This window comes from Gobio gobio (genome assembly GCF_949357685.1).
Source record: "Gobio gobio genome assembly, chromosome: 17".
NCBI lineage: Eukaryota > Metazoa > Chordata > Actinopteri > Cypriniformes > Gobionidae > Gobio > Gobio gobio.
The window spans coordinates 42,420,719-42,442,714 of record NC_137110.1 but is presented as its reverse complement, the minus strand read 5'-3'; the positions used below and the strand labels follow the sequence as shown (position 1 = coordinate 42,442,714).

General features: G+C 37.6%; 1 protein-coding gene across 1 annotated transcript in view; it reads right to left on the bottom strand.

The window, feature by feature from the left end:
- ccdc88aa (coiled-coil domain containing 88Aa) overlaps positions 1 to 21,811 on the bottom strand; it is a gene marked incomplete at its 3' end in the record, with an annotated part of 22,608 nt that extends 797 nt beyond the window's left edge. Inside the window, exons 1-15 of the mRNA XM_079840040.1 lie at positions 21,442 to 21,811; positions 20,684 to 20,784; positions 18,117 to 18,222; positions 12,876 to 12,945; positions 12,206 to 12,264; positions 11,961 to 12,044; positions 11,469 to 11,609; positions 8,944 to 9,110; positions 5,578 to 5,659; positions 3,226 to 3,384; positions 2,510 to 2,656; positions 2,241 to 2,388; positions 1,392 to 1,993; positions 1,178 to 1,305; positions 910 to 1,051 (exon numbers count right to left, since the gene is read on the bottom strand). Of these exons, the coding sequence (XP_079696166.1) occupies positions 910 to 1,051; positions 1,178 to 1,305; positions 1,392 to 1,993; positions 2,241 to 2,388; positions 2,510 to 2,656; positions 3,226 to 3,384; positions 5,578 to 5,659; positions 8,944 to 9,110; positions 11,469 to 11,609; positions 11,961 to 12,044; positions 12,206 to 12,264; positions 12,876 to 12,945; positions 18,117 to 18,222; positions 20,684 to 20,784; positions 21,442 to 21,501 (2,196 nt within the window). The 5' untranslated portion in view covers positions 21,502 to 21,811. The remainder of the gene's footprint in view (positions 1 to 909; positions 1,052 to 1,177; positions 1,306 to 1,391; positions 1,994 to 2,240; positions 2,389 to 2,509; positions 2,657 to 3,225; positions 3,385 to 5,577; positions 5,660 to 8,943; positions 9,111 to 11,468; positions 11,610 to 11,960; positions 12,045 to 12,205; positions 12,265 to 12,875; positions 12,946 to 18,116; positions 18,223 to 20,683; positions 20,785 to 21,441) is intronic.
- Positions 21,812 to 21,996: the final 185 nt, after the last annotated feature.

Sequence of the window (21,996 nt, the reverse complement as noted above, 5' to 3'; positions counted from 1 at the left end):
CAGTTAAAAACATGTTCTAAGAACGCTCTGTATGTAACGCTCTTCTCTGTATGTTCAAAAAAAAAATGTCTTGGTTATGCTAACAATAAGGTAGCATTCCTTTTTACAAACATTATGGGGATGTTGAATGTTCCCTGAACATTTTGAATCAAGAAGTAACATTTAAAAATGTTAGATGTCCAACTAAAATGTTTCATGAACAATGTATATATAATGTTTTTATGCTAACATTTTGAGAACATTATTAAAGGGGGGGGGGGGGGGGTCTAATGCTATGTCATGCCTTCTGACTTATTTACACTGTTTAAGAGTTGGATTCTCATGCTAAACATGGCACAAAAAAAAAAAAAATGAGTTGACGGAATAGCTTGTATGGGCACTTCTCCCGGATGAGCGCACACACACACATCAACCAAAGTGAGAGCGAGTACAAGAGTCCATCAACAAGCTTCGTTCGGGTTACAGAAGCCGTCGGCAGCTCTGCCATTTTGTTTTTAGACCACAAAATCAACAATGTCACTAAAGAAGTGTGTTTCTGGTTGTAAGGGAAAGATAACCTCGTTCAGCTTCCCAAATAACCCAGCGTTAAGGAAACAGTGGATGCAGTTTGTTTTTCCAGAGTTCTGCAAGTGTGTTTGTTCTCGGTCATGAGTCTAAACCACAGGCGGTGAGTGAAATGCTACTCTATAGATACTCAAGATTAACATGAGATTGGCTGAAACTGTGTGTGTTACCCCCCTTTAAAGACCAGATAACATCGATAACAAATGTTTTGTTAACATTACTGAAGAACGTTTGCTCATAACTTTGAGAGAACCTTGCTGGAACGTAAGCCTATTAGCTGGGTTCCCATTTAAGCATGTTAGTAAAATTGCTACCAAGTAAACTTTGGACTTGACTTTGACTTACAGTTTTGAGATCCTGTCGTAGTTGCTGGTTTATCTTGGCCGATTCCTGCAGACGGGCCTCCAGGGCAGACATTCTATCTTTTTTAATCTTCAGGGATTTCATTAGAGAAGACTCCAGCTCTGACTCCAACTGCTTACAGTGACTGGAGTGGAAGAGAGAGCGAGGGAGACAAAGACAGAGCTGGCCATTTAGACATGTCTAAAAAAGAATCTGACATTTAAAAGTAATACCTTGGGCTTGACTGAATATATAAGTGAATGTCTGATACCTCTGGTCTACAGCCTCGTAATCTCCCTTTTGTGTCTCCTGGTTTAACTTCATCCTCTCCAGCTCATAAGTCAATTTCTCAAGATCAGATTCTTTCTGTTGCAATTTCAGCCTCTGGTCCAGCAGCTCCTAGAGCAGAAAATAGTAAAATTAAGAAAGATAAGAAAACTTTGAGAAAGCATAATAATCTACAAAGCATTCATTGGAGTGCTAACCTCTCTTAATGTCATCAGCATCCTCTTGTCCACTCCAGCCTGCTGAATCAGCTCCTGGTTTTCCCTCTCCAGGTCTTTGTTTTTGGCACTGGCCTCACTAAGATAGGTAGTCTTTTTAACCAGGGTACGGTTCTCTTTCTCTAGAACCACCAACTTCAAACTGCTACTATCCAACGAGGCCTCCTTGATCTTCACTTGCTGCAGCAATCTCCGAATCTCCTTCTCCAGACAACTCTTATCTTTCTCCAGATGTCCGTTTTCATGCACTACACCTTTGTTTTCTACTACTTGACCTTGATTTTGGTTTAAATTGACTTGAAGACTCTGGTTCTTCATCTCCAATTCATGGAGCTCTACTTCAAGACAATGAAGATTGCCGTTCGAATTTTTCATGGATGCATGCAGATTTTCTGTGTCAAGAGACTGATTGCTGGTCCTCCAGTTTTCTTCAATATGTTTAGATTTGGAAATAAACTCATCCAATGGGTGACTGGTTCCTTGAAGTTCTTCCAGGGACTTCAACAACCTCTGGTTCTCTTTCTCCAGTTTTAGCAATCTGCTACATGTATTTTCAGTTACCTCCTGGCCCAAAGACTTCAGCTCTAAAACCATAAAGACATTTAAGGTTTATTCAAGTTTAAGCTTATTTATGACCTGTCAAATGATGAGTGTGATGGTAGTGAAATCCCTTTTTTGCAATCTACTATGTTTTATTAAGATGTTGGTTTCAAAGCAAAGCTTGGATTTCATTTTGGGTCTTATTCAATGGCACAATGGTCTACAACCATCACATTTTAAACATGCATTGTAATGTTACATCGCAGTGCTATTATAAACATGTGTATATACCTGTTCCTGAATTCTGTTGAGGATTCTTGGCGAGTTCTAGCTCCCAGCCCAAGCGTTGTGATTCTTCCATACTCCTTTTCTGAGAGAGCTCCAATATGACGTTCCTTTCCAGCAGCTCCTCTACTCGTCTCCTGTCCACAGTTCTTTCCTTAAACATATAAGACAGCCAAGTCAAACAGATAAGAATACTTGTAGTGGCAAAAAGAGAAAATGGTACATAGTAATATTGCAGCAGATTCTTGTAATGGGTCTCATTTCCTTTTCCTCACTTCTTCCATGTCATTAAGTTTTGCCTCAAGTATGAGGTTGTGTTTCTCCAGATGGTGCAGTTTGTCAGATCGTGCTTTGATGCTCTGTAGCTGTTCCTCCAGCATGGCCTTACTTTCCATCAACACCTGATTATCCTCCTTTAGCTCCTGTCAATGCCAAAAGAAAGTTAAGGCAAGATTTCTCATTCGCACATAACACTACTGTTCAAAAATTTGGGCTCAGATTTTTTCAGTGCGATTTAAAAAGAAAAATGCTATTCTTTTGAACTTAACATTCATCAAAGAATGCTGGAAAATCATTCATAATAATGTATGTGTTTTGAATGCATGTTAGAATGATTTCTGAATCATTGACAGAAGACTGAAGACTGGAGAAATGGCTGCTGAAAATGCAGCTTTACCATATTAATAAATTACAATTTAAAATTATAATAATATTTCACAATATTATTGTTTTCACTGTATTTTTGATCAAATAAATGCAGCCTTGGTGAGCATAAGAGACTTCTTTCAAAAACATTAACAAATCTTACCAACCCCAAACATCTGACAGGTAGTGTACACACACACACACACACACACACACACACACACACACACACACACACACACACACACACACACACACACACACACACACACACACACACACACACACACACACATACACACACACACACACACACACACACACATAAACATTCTTCAATACATACCTCCAGTTTGGTTTTGTAAAAGTTCATGTTGTGAAGTTTATCTCTGTAGCGAGCCACTTCACTCTCCAGTTTGTCTGCTCTGATGGCTCTCTCTTTCATCGCATCCAACTCATCTCGGTACATCCTGGCTGCTCGTGCATCTGTTAACAGCTGCATGTTCTGCCAAGGCCAAGGACCCCAAAAGTAGACAGGATGAAAGCAGAAAAGAAGAAAAAAACGAACATTAAAATAACGACAAATATAGCACAACTAAATTTGATATTTCTTTATCTTTTGAACTAAAAGAGTTTTTTGGACTAAAGCAGGTAGTTAAGTTCCCCAGACAATTATCAATTACAGTTTGCCAACTGTAAGTGACATTTACATCACCAGATGCTGAAGGAGGCAACCTGTATTATGAGGGACCTTGTCCACCCAGTAAACCATTAGGACCAGGGGGCAGATTCACAAAACTTTCTTAAGAATAAGATTCTCCTTAACTGCCAATTTCTACTTATTTCCTAACTTAAGAAAAAAGATTAGAATATTTTGTATTCTCAAAAACTTTTCTTAAGAATGTTCTTATCATTTTTCTTAAGATTCTTATCATTTTTCTTAAGTATTCATATTCCCGAAAACGATGTTCTTAAAAATCATCGTAAATAACTTCTTAAAGTTAGGATAACCTCCAACCTATCTTAAATACCCAATTGTAAGATGTTTAGTGAATTCATTGGGTTGTTTCAATTATTAACCATTACAACATAACAGTAGCTAGTTAAATATAATACATATTACTAATAGTACCATGAATATGGACGAGTACTCTGAAGTGACACGGATCGATCATTTACACATATATGATGCGCTCACTCAAGCTAGAACTAGCGAGGCAGCATAACACACACACACACACACACACACACACACACACACACACACACACACACACACACACACACACACACACACACACACACAGCAATACCCACCTTTCATTAAAATAACACCAAATAACAACTTTCATTTTCTTCTTAAGTAAAAAATTAAGATGTTCTTAAGAAAATATTTGAGAACTTCTTAAGATTTTTGAAGAATTGCACTTAGGAACATTCTTATGAACTTCTTAGAGTTTATCTGAAGAATTTTCTTAACTTCTTTCTTAAGAAGATTTTTGTGAATCCGGCCCTAGAACCACAAGGCTAAGAAATAGTGAGAACAGTGATGAACTGTAGGCAACAATGCTTCATTTAAAATATTTGTACTCCATTGTGTGAAGACGGTATTAATGATTCATGTTATTTATTATTAAAGGGTTAGTTCACCCAAATTACTATTAGTTACTATTAGCCCCCCTCATGTCGTTCCCAACCCTTAAGACCTTTGTTCATCTTTGGAACACAAATGAAGATATTTTTGATGTCTTACAATGCGTCAACAGAGTAAGAGTCTGACAATGGCTAGAAGAAATTGTTGAATAAAGTGTTTTTTTTTTTTTTTGCGGACAAAAAGTATTTCCGTCACTTCATAAAATTTAAGGTTGAACCACTGGAGTCACATGGATGATTTTAATAATGATATATTTACTACCTTTCTGGGCGTTGAAAGTGTTAATTGCATTGCTGTCAAAGTATTTTATTAGTAATACGGTGGAAATTAGTAGATTTGGTTAGCATGTTGATTTACGGTGTGCGCCCCTAAATTTTCTGGTTGTGCCCCTAAAATTTTCAGTTGGGGGCCACTGTGCTCCTAGTGAAAAAAGTTAGTCTGGAGCCCTGTGTCTATGGAGGGGTCAGAGCTCTCGGATTTCAGCAAAAATATCTTAATTTGTGTTCCGAAGATGAACGAAGGTCTTACGGGTTTGGAAAGACATGAGGGTAAGTAATTAATCATGCTGGAAAAAATTAATCAAAAGACAGAATTTTCATTTTTGGGTGAACTAACCCTTTAATGTTATTTTTACACTGTTAGTGATGAATTGATTTTAGTCTTAATTTTAGGCTTATTGTCAATATATGGTGTGTAAGTGGATAATATTATTTATTTATTCTACTACTTGTGTGTCTGATGGATTAGTAGCGTTATTTATGTTTGATATTGCTGATTACTTATTTTTATTATTATTGCTTGCTGTTATTTATTGCCATGTTGCGTTATTGCTGGGACCTGAGTACGTAATTGTGTTCCTTTCATGTTCCATTTCATGACAATACATTACTACTACTACTACTAGGAACACATGGTGTTATTCAGAATTTGTCATGTCTATAACATTAAACCATGAGTATATGTAATGAGTAATAAATATGTAGTAAAATATAAATTGCTATGAAAGTTCTTAATAGCAGCCTGAGATCATTTTATTTTCAGTACCTCTTGCTGGAGTCTTTTAAGCTCCGCCTCCACACTGTCCAGGTCCTGCCTACAGTCTAAAAGCTGCTCACTTTTCTCCTCTCTGTTGGGACACAGGAAGCAGATGTTTGAGAGATTTACAAATTCAACAATCATACGGGGTCTGAAGAGTGATTAACATGCAATTACTTCATCAGAGAAGAACAAGGATGTGTGAACACACCCAAATATGTGTGAACATGAGCATAAGTACTCTTGCAAATGTAACTACATGCGTGTACACAAATGCACATCTACTACAAGTGCACACCAGCCATCATATGCTTGACTTCACACTAAAAATGTAGTACAATTACCTAAAGATGATTATATAATTAACAAAGTCGATCATCATTCCATAGCCCAGTGTGTCCAAAATTGTAACTTTAGTGCATCACTACTGAAGGGGTGGATTCTGAAATCCACTGCTGCTTCAATTTATATATATATATATATATCCAAATTAAATGTATAATCAAAGTCTTAATCAATATTTATTCTCCTACATATTAAGATGATTTAAATTATTTCTTCTAAATGGTTTAATTTATTTTGACTGAATGATATGCTTTTATTTATATTTTATTCATTTTATATTATTTCCTTTTACTGAAACACTAAGTAATAAAGATGAATATTGCCTGTACTTCTCTCTGAGGAGAAGAACATGTTATCTGTATGTTTTAGAGAACTATGTTGTTTTCAGTTTACGCTCCACCAACTGTATCTGTGTATGTGCGTGGTATTCTGTTTTACAGATCAGTATTGAAGATGTACAACGGGCATCCTAGGGAGAGGGACAGTATGTTGTTCTGGACAAGCTGGCGCCTGCTCCAGAACTGGAAGGTGAAATCGTTAACAAGTGATCTATGGAGACGTGCATCTGATTAACTGACAATGTGTGGAAATTTACTATGACTATCTATTTTCTCTTAGCCAATCAGAATCATTCAACCTGCAGTAATGACATAGCTAGACCTTGAAAAGAGTAAAACTGTTGAGAAATTGTATGTACGAAAAAGGAAGAGGGAGAGCGTGGCCTACAAACTCCTTGTGAGACTTGAAGCTAGGGCTGGGCGATAAAACGTTAACGATATGTATCGCGATACACACGTAATCGATATCAATAAAAAATGCATTCGATAAAATGTTTGATCTTTTTTTTTTCTTCGGAACCAAACAGGTTGCGAAGTTTGGTTGCATGAACAAAGGCACTCGCTCTCTGGTAAACAAGCAATGTAGGGAGTGACAGGCTAACAGCCAATCATGTAACTGTATCAAGTTTGGTTGAGCCATATCGTTGTCTCGTGTTGGATTAATTCTTCAGTAAACAGAACCGGCGTGGAGTGATAAGAGGAAAATTAGTGCCGCAGCGAGCGAGGAAATTGTTGATAAAACAGGAAAACAAGTCAGCTGGCCAGTATGGCAGTTTTTGGGATTTTATAAGTCTGACCGTAGTCAGACCAATGTCATCTGCAAATGATGTACGTCTGTCGTCCCTACCAAGACTGGTAATACCACAAACTTGTTTTACCAGCCTTGTTTATACTTTCGTCTGGCTCCGCAGCGCGAGCCTCTGCTGACAGTGCGCGCGCCTCGTTCGTTTGGGGAAGTGTTTATACTCGATGCGCTCGCCGTTGTGCTATTCTTGACTTTGGCTGAATCCGAAATCGCCCCCTAAACCCTCAATCACTGTTCCCTACTTTAGTCCACTAATAGAGTTCACTTGAAGAAGTGAATGAAAACAAGTGAGCGAATTCGGACAGCCTTTGTGTGTACATCGGCTGTACACTCGTTATTGCAGTGCAATGTGGGATAGAATGAGTGCACTCAATAACGTCCACTATGGTTTCGGACACCACTACAAATGGCTGTCCCCTCAAATAGTGCCCTATTTAAGGGTATAGTGGGTGATTTCGGATTCAGCCTTTGAAACTACATGGAGAGGTAATGTTACTCTGCATCAGTGCCTTATGACAAAGCATCTAAACGGTAACCGTTACAAAGAAATAACGGAGGCACTGCACCTTAATGTTAAGAGACAGGCCTAATTGTTAAGTGTTCATTGTGATTTTAGACTTTTCTGCCTTTATAACTTCGGGGATTATAATCAGAGGAAGGTTACATTTAAAATAAAAATGTTCAAATGTAAAATATTTTTCTCATGGTCCTTATTTTAAATAGGTCATAAAAATATCAATAATTATCTATATCGACCGATATGAAACACTTATATCGTGATACAGTTTACAGCTGATACACAGATTTACAGTGATACAGCCATATCGCCCAGCCCTACTTGAAGCTGGCTTTTGCTGATGAAACAGCAAACTATTCTTCAGTAAATTTTTCTTTAATTAATTGCATTCCTGACTCTTGGTCTTCATTCTTCACAACTGGTATTGGTTCCTAAACTGTTGTCCCCTAACACTACAAAAGATGTTGCATCAACACATGAAATTGGTTATTTTTGATCAAATTCCTTACACTTCCTTCGAATGGTGAATAAAACATCACATGTCCACACGTTAAAACACTGAGAAAGCTGTGCTGCTTTTTCAAACATTAACACTCAAGTGCTGCTCCAGGATATGCTCCAAAATAGAAGCTTAAGAATGCAAGCAGTATGAGCAGTATTGTACAGTGGGTTTGTGGAGGAATGGAAAAAATTGACGAATAGAGGGATGGATGGATGGAAATGAGGGGGGTTGACTGTCTGTAGCATTACACTAAGAGGATCAAAGTGGGTCAGCAGAATAAGGACGGACCATGCACTGTGCCAGGGTATTTTTAATCTGCGGCAAGCTTCCTACATCTTACCATAACCATAGAACCAGTTACTGTAGATTAATCAGCAGACCTTTACTATAACATAAGTGAATCAATAAAAGATTACCTTTAAATGGAACTATGGGATAGTGCAAATTATGCATAATTACGTTAAAAGATATATAAATATTAGTTATATTTTTGTGGACAGCGTAAACTAATATAGGCTTTCAATATTAATTACAATTGTTAAAATATATTTAAAATCAAATAAAATGCGCAATAAAATAAAAAAATAAAAAATAATGTTGACCAATGCATATATGGCTGCCAATATATTGTCTATCACTAAGAGCCCAGCAAATGGCTTGATAAGTGCAATTGTTCTTTTAACAGGAAGTCACAGCCATGAACCATGATGATCTACTTTCTAAAATGATTACAATCACATGCCCCCATAAACATACAAGCCACCCTGGGTTTGTTCCAGTCATCATGTTTGATCATTCATCATGTCTGTGCATGTGTAGGTCAGTTTTGTGTGTGTGTGTGTGTGTGTGTGTGTGTGCATATGCTCACAGCTCCTGTCTGAAGCGTTTGATCTTGGCTTTAGCGTCCGTCAGCTCTAGTGCCAGATGCTGCTGGGATAAAGGGAGGTGGCTGCTGGCGGACTCTGTGAGGGAGGCGTCATCACCAAACACTACAGACTTCATCGTCTCTTTCCCCTGCATCAGCTCCACGATGACCTATCAGCAGAGACAGAAAGAATGAAAGAGGTCAGAAGAACTTGTTAACCAACTAAACTGCTCTGGCTTCACCAGAGCACCAGGCATTTTAAGTCACATGCATTTGTTGGTTAATAGTTTTAAGCAACCGACAACAAGTTATTTTCCTTCGTACTGCAGCCAAGCACAATAAACCTCTTTAAAGGGGTCATAAATTGAGAAATCAACTTTCCCTTGAGCTTTTGATATATAAAAGGTCATGGTTATATAAGAATATCCTGTAAGTTTCAGAGCTGAAAACTTCCTTGTTAGTCAAAGAAAAGCTTTTATTGGCAGCTGGCTCAGCAAACGTCAGAGTGCAGTGAAACGCTGTCTTAAAGGTGAACTATGTAAGATTTTTTTATCCAAAAACCACTAGGCCAGTGTTATATATTTTGTTCAGTTGAGTACTTAGAATATCCCAAATGTTTCCAACTATTTGTAAATCGTGAGAAATTGCTATTTTAACCAAGGAACCGGGACGTGTGAGCTATGCGTTTGAGGGTGTCGCCTGTCGATTGCGTCATATCTGCGTTACCCTCGGTTTCTGGTTTTATTTTTAGCAGAAACGCTTTACTCTCACTGCAGTGTAAACAAGTGTCATAGCAGCCACCGAGCGAACGTCATAACTTCCTTTTCAACACACTCAGATATATCTTATACGATAAACAGAGTTGCGTTACCTCATACTCATGACTGGAAAAGAGGAAGTGGCGCCGGCAACCGTGTCATAATAAAAGTCCTGCCTGCGACTATGCCATAATAACAGTCCCGCTCTTCAATCGCTCCTGCGGCCTTGCTCAGCTCTGCCTCATACTACAGAAATGTTAATAATTGCATCCATGAACATGATTTCTGCCCGAGTCCTATCCTGACTCTTTCCCACCGGCTGTGAGGTGAAGACCACATTTCCTAAGATTCTGCGCTCAAACGTGGCGTCATCAAACTACGCCTTTGTTTTGAACAGGCGACCTCTAGTGGACGGAAAAGTTACATAGTGTAGCTTTAAAGGGTTAGTTCAACGAAAAATGAAAATTCTGTCATTAATTACTCACCCTCATGTTGATCGACACCCGTAAGACCTTTGTTCTTCTTCGGAACACAAATTAAGATATTTTTGTTGAAATCCGATGGCTCAGAAAGGCCTCCATTGGCAGCAATGACATTTCCTCACTCAAGACCCAAAAAAGGTACTAAAGACGTTAAAAAGCCCCCGATGTGAACTCCCGAAGCGCCACGACGCATGCGCGAGAATATGACGTAGAGCCGGCGTTCTGACACATGACCCGGAAGCGAGGAACTTTGTTTACAAGCAGAGGAAGACGAAGGAACGCCCGCTCTACATCATATTCTCGCACATGCGTAGTGGTGCTTCGTGAGTTCAAGTCAGAGGCCCAGACGGAAGATAAGAACTTATTGAATGAAGTCGTTATTTAGATTTTTTTTTTTTGTGCACAAAAACTATTCTCGTCGCTTCATAAAATTATTGTAGAACCACTGTATTAAGATGGACTTTTTAACGACGTCTTTAGTACCTATTATGGGTCTTGAGAGAGTAAATGTCATTGTTGCCAATGGAGGCCTTTCTGAGCCAATCGGATTTCAACAAAAATATCTTAATTTGTGTTCCAAAGACAAACAAAGGTCTTACAGGTGACGAACGACATGAGGGTGAGTAATTCATGACAGAATTTTCAATTTTGGGTGAACTAACCCTTTAACTGAAGAAGATGAACACCTAATTCTGTAGCCCCACCCACCGATTCATGCCTGGCATGTTAGATAAATAACAGGCCTACGTGGAGCTAAACCGGATCGAACTGCCAAGCAATGAAGCTTATGGCATGTTGTGTGTGTGTTATGCACGGTTATATCCACCAATTGGGCCGGAAAATTCCAATTAATTATGGGTGGATGAGAGATAAATCATTGTGTTTGTTTGATAAAGACATTTTGCAAGCCCTGTGGGCGAATCATTCCGGTTGCCATTTCTCCACAATTGCTCACGTGTAATGACCTGGGAGCCAAAGCTCATTATAATATGCAAAACTGTTATTCAATCATAGCAGTGGGTATTTACTTCCAAGTCTTCAATGCGGCATGCCAATAAAAAACAGAGCGTTTCAAGAGCTATGCTTAAAACCAGGGTAGAAGATAGCCTATTACTTATTCATTATGCTGTTTTTGAATGTAAAAACCACACGAATGTCATAAGTTGACCTTAGACAACAGTATAAATAATTTTTAAAAAGACAGTTCATGACCCCTTTAAAATGTAATGATTATCTCCCAGAAAGGTGGGGAGGGGTTTGATCATTTCTAAATGACTTTTGAAGATACCTCAAATTGCCGGTCTCGCTGGTCCACTAACATTTTGAGATTGGTGTTCATACTTTTGCAGAGATTTTCCCATTCCTCCGAACACACATCCTCCATCTCCAACCAATGCATATCAAACACATTCTCCTGACAATGAGTCACCTGGAGTGCAAAAAAAATGGCTCAATCATTTTGTAGAGTCTCGTAACATAATAACATTTTGTAGCATTTACCTACTGCTCAATTCAAAACACCTCCAGGCAAAGTGCATTATAGATAATAGAAGTTGCATGTCATGCACAATATGAAAATAATAGGGGTTCTGATGTATTATCTTATTAAGATATTAAGACACACATTGTGCCTGTGGATGGCTTCTTTCAGCAGAGATTATTTAAATGAGTTATCCCTGAGAAGTCCAATCAAGTATAATTACTACATGATTATACAGATAATCATCCATATGTGCCATATTTGTCAAGCAATAGTGTCTCTTGTAGTATATTCCAGTACCTCTTGGATGTGAGCTGCGATTGCTGCTTTTTTGTCAAAATCAAGACATTGTATCTTCTCGATATATTCCTCTTTGCTTTCGCTCTGTAAAACAGCAACAGACAGTTTTAGGTCTGCATACTGCTTAACTGCATTACTTAAAATCAAATGACAAGTCAATTTGATAGCTAGTTTGTACAATGAAAATGTAACTGAATAGTGCTTGGTTTAATATAATCGATATAGTGCACACAGTTACATATTACCTGCACAGCACAGCCAAGCAACAGCAGCAGCAACTTCCTGATCTCTTCTAGACCTTCCTCTAGAAAAAAAAAGATTTCATTCAAAACAATTAAGTGCTTTACAATGGAATGCAAATGATCCTGAATCTTGTGCACTCCAAAATGTACACTACCATTCCAAAAGTTCCCAAATTCCCTTATAACCACCAAGGCTGGATTCATAAGATCAAACATACAGTAAAAACAGTAATATTGGGAAATATCATTGCAATTTCAAATAACTTTTTCTATTATAATATATTTTAAGGTGTAATTTGTTTCTGTGATGCTAAGCTGATTTTCAGCATCATTACTCCAGTCTTCAGTGTCACATGGTCTTTCAGAAATCATTCTAATATGATGATTTGCTGCTCAAAAATATTTCTTATTATTATGTTGAAAAGAGTTGTGCTGCTTAATATTTTTCTGGAAACCATGATAATTTTCATATTTGGGTGAACTAACCCTTTAAGTGTGAACAGGGAGACATGAAGGCAGTACTAGGAGGGGAAAGTAAAGTTAAAAATACACACAGTAGCTTTATGATTTCTGCAAGAATTCCTGGTGTATTGTTTGTGTGTGCGTCATTAGATTCGAGCCTCTGGAACAATTCAGCACTTTCTCAGAATCTGTTGTTCAACAGCTGACGTACCACAGAGCGGGTTCCTGCCCAGCAGCAACACATTGGGAGGAGACATCATAATCAGCTGATGCAGGGTCTCCTACAGTAAATAGGATGCAAAATAGGACATGGGAGAGATGAGATGCACAGAATCTTGTTAAAAAAATCAGCAGCTTTCAGTTTTATTAAAGAGCAAAAACAGACCCAGCTGCTATCAGTTTCATTGCATTCAACCGTTTTAAGCTGTAAATTACAGGCAGGACTGGGGACTGGGGTAATTGTTCAGAGACGTCTCAAAGAGTTCAGGAAAATTGTGTGCAGGGCCTGCAGGCCCATGGGGGATGGTTTAAATCAAGACAATTATTAAACTTTGATGTGGCGTTTCAGATGAACTTGAATGTTGTGGTCACCCTTCTCTGCAATCTTATTCATGTCTAAAAAACACATTAGAGGACCAATGCAGAGGTAATTCAAGAAGTAAGATTATATAGCACTCGCTAAAAGACTTATTAGACCTTAAAAAGCCACATAACCGGGGGACCGTTCATTACATAGCATTCCAGCTTAAATCAGCATGACAATGTGGTTATTGCTAATTATTAAAACAGCTTTATTTAATAATGTCTTCTTGTGGCCGGCAGATGCCCCAGAACGTCCAGGGCTTTTCAATGTGCAAGTTAAATCGACAACACAAATCAGCAAATGTATGGGTGGGCTTATTTTGCTTGTAACTTTTCCATATGGAAATTCATTATTGCAGATTCTTCTTGGGCAAGATCGTTTTAAAGGGTAAGTTCAGCCAAAAATGAAAATTAGTCCATGATTTACTCACCCTCAAGTCATCCTAGGTGTATATGACTTTCTTCTTTCAGACGAACACAATCAGAGTTATAATAAAAAATGTTGTGGCTCTTCCAAGCTTTATAATGGCAGTGATTGTTGCTCTGTTTTTGAAGTCCATAAAAGTGCATCTATCCATCATATAACTGCTCCACCGGCTCCGGAGGGTTAATAAAGGCCTTCTGAAGCGTTTGGTAACTTTGGTAAAAAGTGTAGCACCCTCGCCTCTCAAAGTTCAAAATGCTTACGATACATCTGACGAGCGTAACTGGTGTGCAATGTCGTCAGACGTAGCGTAAGCATTTTGAACTGCGAGAGGAGCGGGCGCTATACTTTTTCCCTCAGTTGAATACGGAAGGAATATGGAATATGGATATAAATATGGATATTTTTCTTACACAAACGCATCAAGTCGCTTCAGAAGGCCTTTATTAACCCCCCATAGCCGTGTGGAGCAGTTATGATGGATAGATGCACTTTTATGGACTTCGAAAACAGAGCAACATTCACTGCCAATATAAAGCTTGGATTAGCCTGGGCATTTTTTTATATAACTCTGATTGTGTTTGTCTGAAAGAAAAATGTCATATATACCTAGGGTGGCTTGAGGGTGAGTAAATCATGGGCTAATTTTCCTTTTTGGGTGAACTAGCCCTTTAAGTTTCGCTGAATAAGCTCGATCAATGATTGAACGCTCTGAATTTCCTCAGGCTAACAAAACTCAAGGAAAGTCAATGAAGTCAATCCCAATGATTCCAGAATGCTTTTTATGAATGCTGCCGAGGATGAACAGCTCTGCTACATGTCACACTATTTTAAATGCACAATGCACATTTATTTCCTCAGCTTTGCTTTGCATTTCTGGAGCACTGAAAATGTGACAACTTAAAGGGTTAGTTCACCCAAAAATGAAAATTCTGTCATTAAAAACCCCTCATGTTCAATTCAACCTTAATTTTATGAAGTGACGAGAATACTTTTTGTGTAAAAAAACAAACAAAAATAACGAATTTATTCAACTCTTTTCTAGCCTGTGTCAGACTCTTACGTTGTTGACGCAGTGTAAACAGTGCAGTGGTTCCTAGTTTTCGAGCAGAACGACTTGTGCGCATGCATTGTGGTGCTCACATGAACAGCGTTGGCCAATGGTAAGCCGGCGTTCTGGAAGCGCTGCAATGTTTACGTTACGTCAACAGCGTTAGAGTCTGACACAGGCTAGAAGAAATTGTTGAATAAAGTTGTTATTTTTGTTTGTTTTTTGCGCACAAAACGTATACTTGTCGCTTCATAAAATTAAGGTTGAACCACTGGAGTCACATGGACAATTTTAACAATGTCTTTACTACCTTTCTGGACCGTGAAAGTGTTCATTAAATTGCAGTCAGAAAGCTCTCGGATTTCATTAAAAATATCTTCATTTGTGCTCTGAAGATGAACGAAGCTCTTATGGGTTTGGAACGACATGAGGGTGAGAAATTAATGACAGAATTTTAATTTTTGGGTGAACTAACCCTTTAAGACAACAAAGCCATATCTTCACTGACCAATTGAAAACCAGTGACAATTAAGCAGCAGGAAATAATTCCGTTTTTTGACTCGTCTGTATTTAAGGGTACTTTCATTACTTTGACCGCTTTAGCTGGCACCATGAGAGACAGGTCTCATGGGATGTAAAATGGGTCATTTTCCAGCTTTGCTCCAGGCCATTGCTGTTTCCTAGCTACTGATTACACAGATGTTGGCTTGGCATGCTGATATCTAGGCCAGCCTCTTTGAGAGGAGCTTGTAGGTCTGGTGGCGAGACTATTTCCACACGGACAGATGTGCAGGATGCAGGGTGGGCTCTCTGCGAGGGGAAGGGGGTAGCAGGAACTTTAGGGTATGATTTCAAATCCTGCCCGTCCACCCAAAGAGCCCCCATTTGGGTAAAGAGGAACTTGACAATGAACTTATGCATGCAGCAAAAAACATATGTGAAATAATGACTTAGGTTACATATTAATCTTTTTCTCTGCTTCACAGAAGACAAGGCAACAATTGGCCATAGAGAGCAACTGCACTGCCCACTTTTTATTGCTCCTGGTTTTGGTAGTGTTTCTCTCATTCATTTTCTCTAAAGGAATCCGATAATTCTTCATATTCTTGAACCAATCCAAACAGCTCAGAAATTAATCACAACATTTGATTCAAATCAAAAAAACATCTTAAAAACCAAGGGGGAAAAGTAAATGACCATGCAGTATCTACCCGTGCATTTTTCTCTTTTATTGGCTGTAAGTCTTTGATAGTAAGTATACTGTACAATGTTTGATGTTTATTTCTAAATATTCAGACAAATACAAACACTACCTCTTTTTCATTATAATGGCAACGTATTTCCTTCAGGGATTAAGGGTAGTGTAGTTCTTTTTTATAAAAAAAATGTATAATTAATATTTTTTTTAAATAAACTTCATCATTATTATTTTAAATTTGATTAATCTGTTATAAGAGGAAAATTTAAAGGGTTAGTTCACCCAAAAATGAAAATTCTGTCAATTACTCACCCTCGTTCCAAACCCGTAAGACCTTCGTTCATCTTCGGAACACAAATTAAGATATTTTTGATGAAATCCGAGAGCTCTCTGATCCCTCCACAGACAGCGATGTAATTAAGACTTTCAAGGTCCAGAAATGTAGTAAAAATCATCCATGTGACTCCGGTGGTTCAACTTTAATTTTATGAAGCAACGAGAATACTTTTTGTGCACAAAAAACAAACAAACAACTTTATTCAACAATTTCTTCATGTCTGTGTCAGTCAACACAGTTGACGTAGTAAATACAGTGCAGCACTAGAGCTACGCCAGCACGCCGACTTACCATTGGCCGATGCTGTTCACATGAGCACCACGATGCATGCTGTGATGCTAACGCAGGAGCTGACCAATGTAAACTGCACATAGACGTGAAGAAATTTTTCAATAAAGTCATTATTTTGTTCGTTTTTTGTGCACAAAAAGTATTCTCGTCACTTTATAAAATTAAGGTTGTACCACTGGAGTCACATGGACGATTTTAACGATGTCTTTACTACCTTTCTGGACCTTGAAAGTGTTAATTATATTGCTGTCTATGGAGGGGTCAGAGAGTTCTTGGATTTCATAAAAAATATCTTAATTTGTGCTGCAAAGATGAACGAGATCTTACGGGTTGGGAATGACATGAGGGTGAGTAAATAATGACAGAATTTTCATTTTTGGGTGAACTAACCCTTTAAGGCATTATTAGGCTGCGTTCACACTTGACGTCTTTTTTGAAGCTGCCATCGTCTGTTTTACATTATAATCCTATGGAGTAGACCGTGTCTTTTTCTGCAGCTCAGCGCGTCTTTTAAAGTTGAAAAAAGTTTAACTTTTCTGATAAAAACGCTCTACGTCAAGCGCCTTTTTGACAGCTGACCAATGACAAGCAAAAAAAAGCAAAACCTGAAAGTGTAGAAGGTGCCGGTTGTCTCTGTATGTATATTTTAGTCTACAATAAAACAAAATATGTCATAAAACACAACCCTGCCTCTTTTCGTTTACATTTAAAAGGATATTAAACATATTAATGTGTGGTTCAGACAAGTGTGCATATATGATTATCACTGTAATAAAATTAAATGACATAAAACACAACCCAGTCTCTTTTTGTCAAATGTAAGTATATGTATGATCAGTAATAGCCATTATAAAAGTATAAGTAAAAGGTATAAGAAGCTATACAAGAAATCAAAGCAAACAATTCAGTCAAACATACAAAGTCAGCGCTAGTAGGCTACAACGTTAACGTAGAGTTAAATAGGCAAAAAAATATTAAGTAATGAAACTTCACTTTGCCCTCAGCCTAAACGATTTGCCAGGGAACAAATTATAGATCCATGAGACCAAAGACCACCCGTTAGATCTACACAAGACGAATTATATCTCATGTTTAACCACTACAGAGACATCAGAGCCAGCGGCAAACGTCAGAAGGACTAGCCACAACTCCGAAAACATCAGATAAAATATTCAAATAGGAGCTCTCTTTATAAATAAACCACAGATTTGAGCTTTAAACAAGTACATTTTGAGAATGAAAAAGTCTAAAAACTACATTTCGTCACACATTAATAACAGTAGTATTTTTAAATTACGCTGAGTTTCTCATTAAGACATTTTATATATCTGCACCGCACAGCACTCTTGTTTGCGGCTGTTGTTATAGCAACAAAAGACGCCCTCGGCTGCTATTTCAAACTAGATGCTGCCAGCTTTTTTTTTTTTTTACTAAAAGAGCGCTCTTGTCAACTTTTTCTTGTCAAAAAAGACGTCAAGTGTGAACACAGCCTTAGTACAATTGAATTTGTCCATAGAGAAAATGAATGTGATTTTTACTTCTGAAGGTACATTTTTCTCTGTGCCTTACCTGATAGTATGATTTGATGTGGTAAATGAGAACAGACAGGTTTTGAGCTCTCTGTCCGACATCATTGTACACTTTGTTTAAAACTTGAACAGTCCCGTTGGGATTTCTGCGGGGGGAAAAGGACAAACTAATTCCTGTAACATAAAATCAACACAAGCAAGAAGCATTCGTAACATCTTGTTTCTGAAGACCTGCTTAGTATATTAACCTGGACTAAGGGTACGAGTAATAATAGCAACGACACACAATCTGTTCATTCATTCTGTTTTTCTTTTTCCACATGACTTCATTCCTCAACTAGCCAGACACAGAAAGAGCCAAAGAGCAGCTGAATTCAGTTCAGGTCAAGTCATTACTGAGACTTTAACTCTCTTGAACTGAGCAGCTCAAGGTTCGAGCACTGACACAGTGACCTGAAACACTGCAGTCCCATGATGCACTTCTGTATGGGATGTGCTCTGTGCCGTCATTAAAAGAAAATGTCTACAATCAAGCCCTAATCTTCCCTGAATCCATGGGATTACAGTTTTCGGCTTCATACTGTACTGTTTACTACCTCAGCATCTTTTCAGATTATTTTGCATTTGAGAATACAAGGTCTTAGCATTACATTTCTTTAAATGGCAATGAAATATGCACACATTACCCTGCAATGGCACTGATGGGTTTTAAATATTTAAAACCAGCTAAGGATTTTTGTCTGAGAGACGAAAATAGAATTTGGGGCAAAAACAACTCGCCCATATTCCTCCATCCAAATTCTGTCCAGCTGAACAGCCTGAACGACTGACTACAAAGTGTTCCTTCATTGCCATGACAAAGCATACAGTGTTTTAGGTCTCCTGCATGGAATGAGTCATTTAAAAGCTAAAACACATGCCGCCTGCAATAAATGCCTGATATTAGACGCAAACAGCACCAAAGGGTGGAGGTAACCTCGCGTCTGGAATGGGAGCACGAATTTGATCACATGTATAGACAACCTGTGAACGGAAAAGTCACTGACAGAACCTTTTCAACAATATGCCCTTCAGCAAAGCACTTAACTAAGTGTTTAATTGCTTTGGATGAATAATTTAGACTCAATAGCTAATTGAATGTGTGCCAAAAGTTTCCTTTGATGCACATGTCATTCAAAAGTTTTAGGGTCAGCAAAAGTTTCTGAAAGAAATATCTGCAATATCAAGGCTGCATTTATTTGATTAAAAAAAAACTGTAAAAACAGTAATATTGTCAAATCTTATTAAAATGTATAATGTGTTTTCTATTTGATAAAAAAATGTATGTTTTCTATGTAAATATTTTTTTAGGTAATTTATTTCTGTAATGGCAAAGCTGATTTCTCTGAATCATTACTCCAGTCTTCAGTGTCACATGATCCTTCAGAAATCCTTCTGATTTGCTGCACAAGAAACATTTATTATTATTATTATTAACAAACAGTTGAGCAGCTTCATATTTTTGTGGAAACTGGAAACAGCATTTATTTGAAATATAAATATTAGGCGTTCTGATGGAAGCACTGCACTGTGTTTACTACATGAACAGCGTAGGAGACTGACATGGAAGAGAAGAAATTGTTGAATAAAGTCGTTATTTTTGTTAGATTTTTTGCACAAAAAGGTATTCTCGTCGCTTCATAACATTTTAAGGTTGAACCACTGGAGTCACATGGACAATTTTAAGGATGTCTTTACTACCTTTCTGGCAATGTTCCCTCTAATTTATTTTCTCACTGAGCAAAACTTTTCTCTATTGGGCGGACATTTTGGTCACCTGAGCAAAAAAATTATTTATACCAGACCTGTACAGCGTACGTAAACACACACAAAAAAAAGTGGTTTCATCATGCAGTTATAACTTTTAACTTGAATGTGCCATTTCTATTTTATTTAACCCTTGATGTAACTTGTTGGTGATATATTAAATAATTTTTTTAGGCAGTTAATTCACATTTTAGGTTGACTGAGATTTTTTTTTTTTCAGTGCTGTTAACTGTACAAGTCCTCTTTACCAAGAAATACTATTAAAAACCTCCAGGACATTTAAATTATTTATAATAATATAATATAATATAATATAATATAATATAATATGAAAAAAATTAAGCAGTTACACCGAGATGGTTTTTAATGTGTTTTTGTAAAGTCAATTATTGGCGATAGGCAGTTTTAAACCATCAAAATTAAATGTTTGCTTATTGCTTATGAATTTCCAAGATGTTCTATATAAGGGGTTTTCAAACTTTTTAATGGCAAGGAGCCCTAAACAATCCCCTTGTGAAATCAACGCTTTATTAGGCTTACAATATGATATAATTATAATAGGAGATTTTGGGTGAACTAACCCTTTAATGTCACCTTTGATCAATTAAAGTCAAAAAAGTATTAATTTATTTAAACAAAATAATGATCCCAACTTTTGAACGGTATGTCCCATTTCTTTTCCATTTTTAAATAAGAAGTTAAGATCAATAAAAACCTCACTAGATTCAAATAAAATGCTTACTACTGAGTTAAGTGCTCGGATAATAACTGTGTGCAGATTTATGACATACACATACTTACATTTGATTCATGACCTTGTTCAAGAATATTCCGTCCACTAATTCAGTGTATTCACAGAGCATGTTCCCCTCTTTGTCACCTAGTTGACCAAATGTCTTAACCTTTGAGACAGACATAAATGGGTAGTTAAAATGACAGCAGTGTCCTGAAAAGGGACATTCTCTATAAATGAGAATTATCTAATTATACATGCAGTTTTGTGGCATTTAGAGACCTCAAACTGAGAAAATGCATGGTAATTTTGTACTTTTAAACACACATTAGTCACACTGCAGGCCAGGGCAATTTAAGCAAACTACAAAAATATAATAATCAGTGAAAGCCAGGGCTATTTGTTACACTTCACTCCAGTGAATATTTCTCAGAGGATGTTTATGATCTATAATGAGAGGTACAGACAGACACAAACCTTAAAGTCTTGGCTACATAAAAATGCCCAACATTAGTAACGTTAGCTATTCACTTTTGTGACAACGTGCCCCCATAGAGGAGGAAGATGTTACAGTATATGGGGTAAACTGTCACAATGGAACTATCCATTGAATAGACTACTAGCCTTTTTATTAGAACATATAGAAACATACCCACCACAAAACAAATATAGCCTATAGAACAGAATAACAATATATAGGCACACACAGAGAGTTTGTCAGTTGTTATAATGACAAACATAGCCTACAGCTGATCTTCTACAGAGACAGTTATTACTCAAGATATTCTGATAATATATGTTTTGCACGTAACAATCTGCAACTTACCCAAGTGACAAGAGGGCTGCTCATGAACTGCTCTAATATGTCTGGAATGTCACCCTCCATATTAATATTACACGATCAGAGAGATTTACAAGTTAAAAACACTTGGAAGAAACACAAAGCCATATAAATCCAGCACTGATGGTTTAACCTTCTCCATAGGCAGCTGAGCGGAGGAAATGTAGCTGCATCATTGAGCAGGAGAATAAAAAAAATCTGCAATTCACACCGCTGCGACGCACGACTTCACATTCGTGTAGCTCATTCCTCCTCAACAAACTGGTATCTGTTACTAGATTGAACATAAACGCAGAGTGTTGATGTTTAAATGTTCCATCAGGACTGCAGCATCTTCCGAACCCACTCGAAAACTGCAGTGCGCGTGACTGCTGGAGGTCTAGCTCTCACAGTGCACGCGAAGTTAAGTAAATGCCACCACCAGCAATTAGAATCCAAATAACATATTATTTTAATAACTAAAACTAACTGTGAGGCATTCAATGCGATTTCATGCTTCCTTCGTCAAAGGAAAAACAAAAACAAGGTCAACGTGAACAA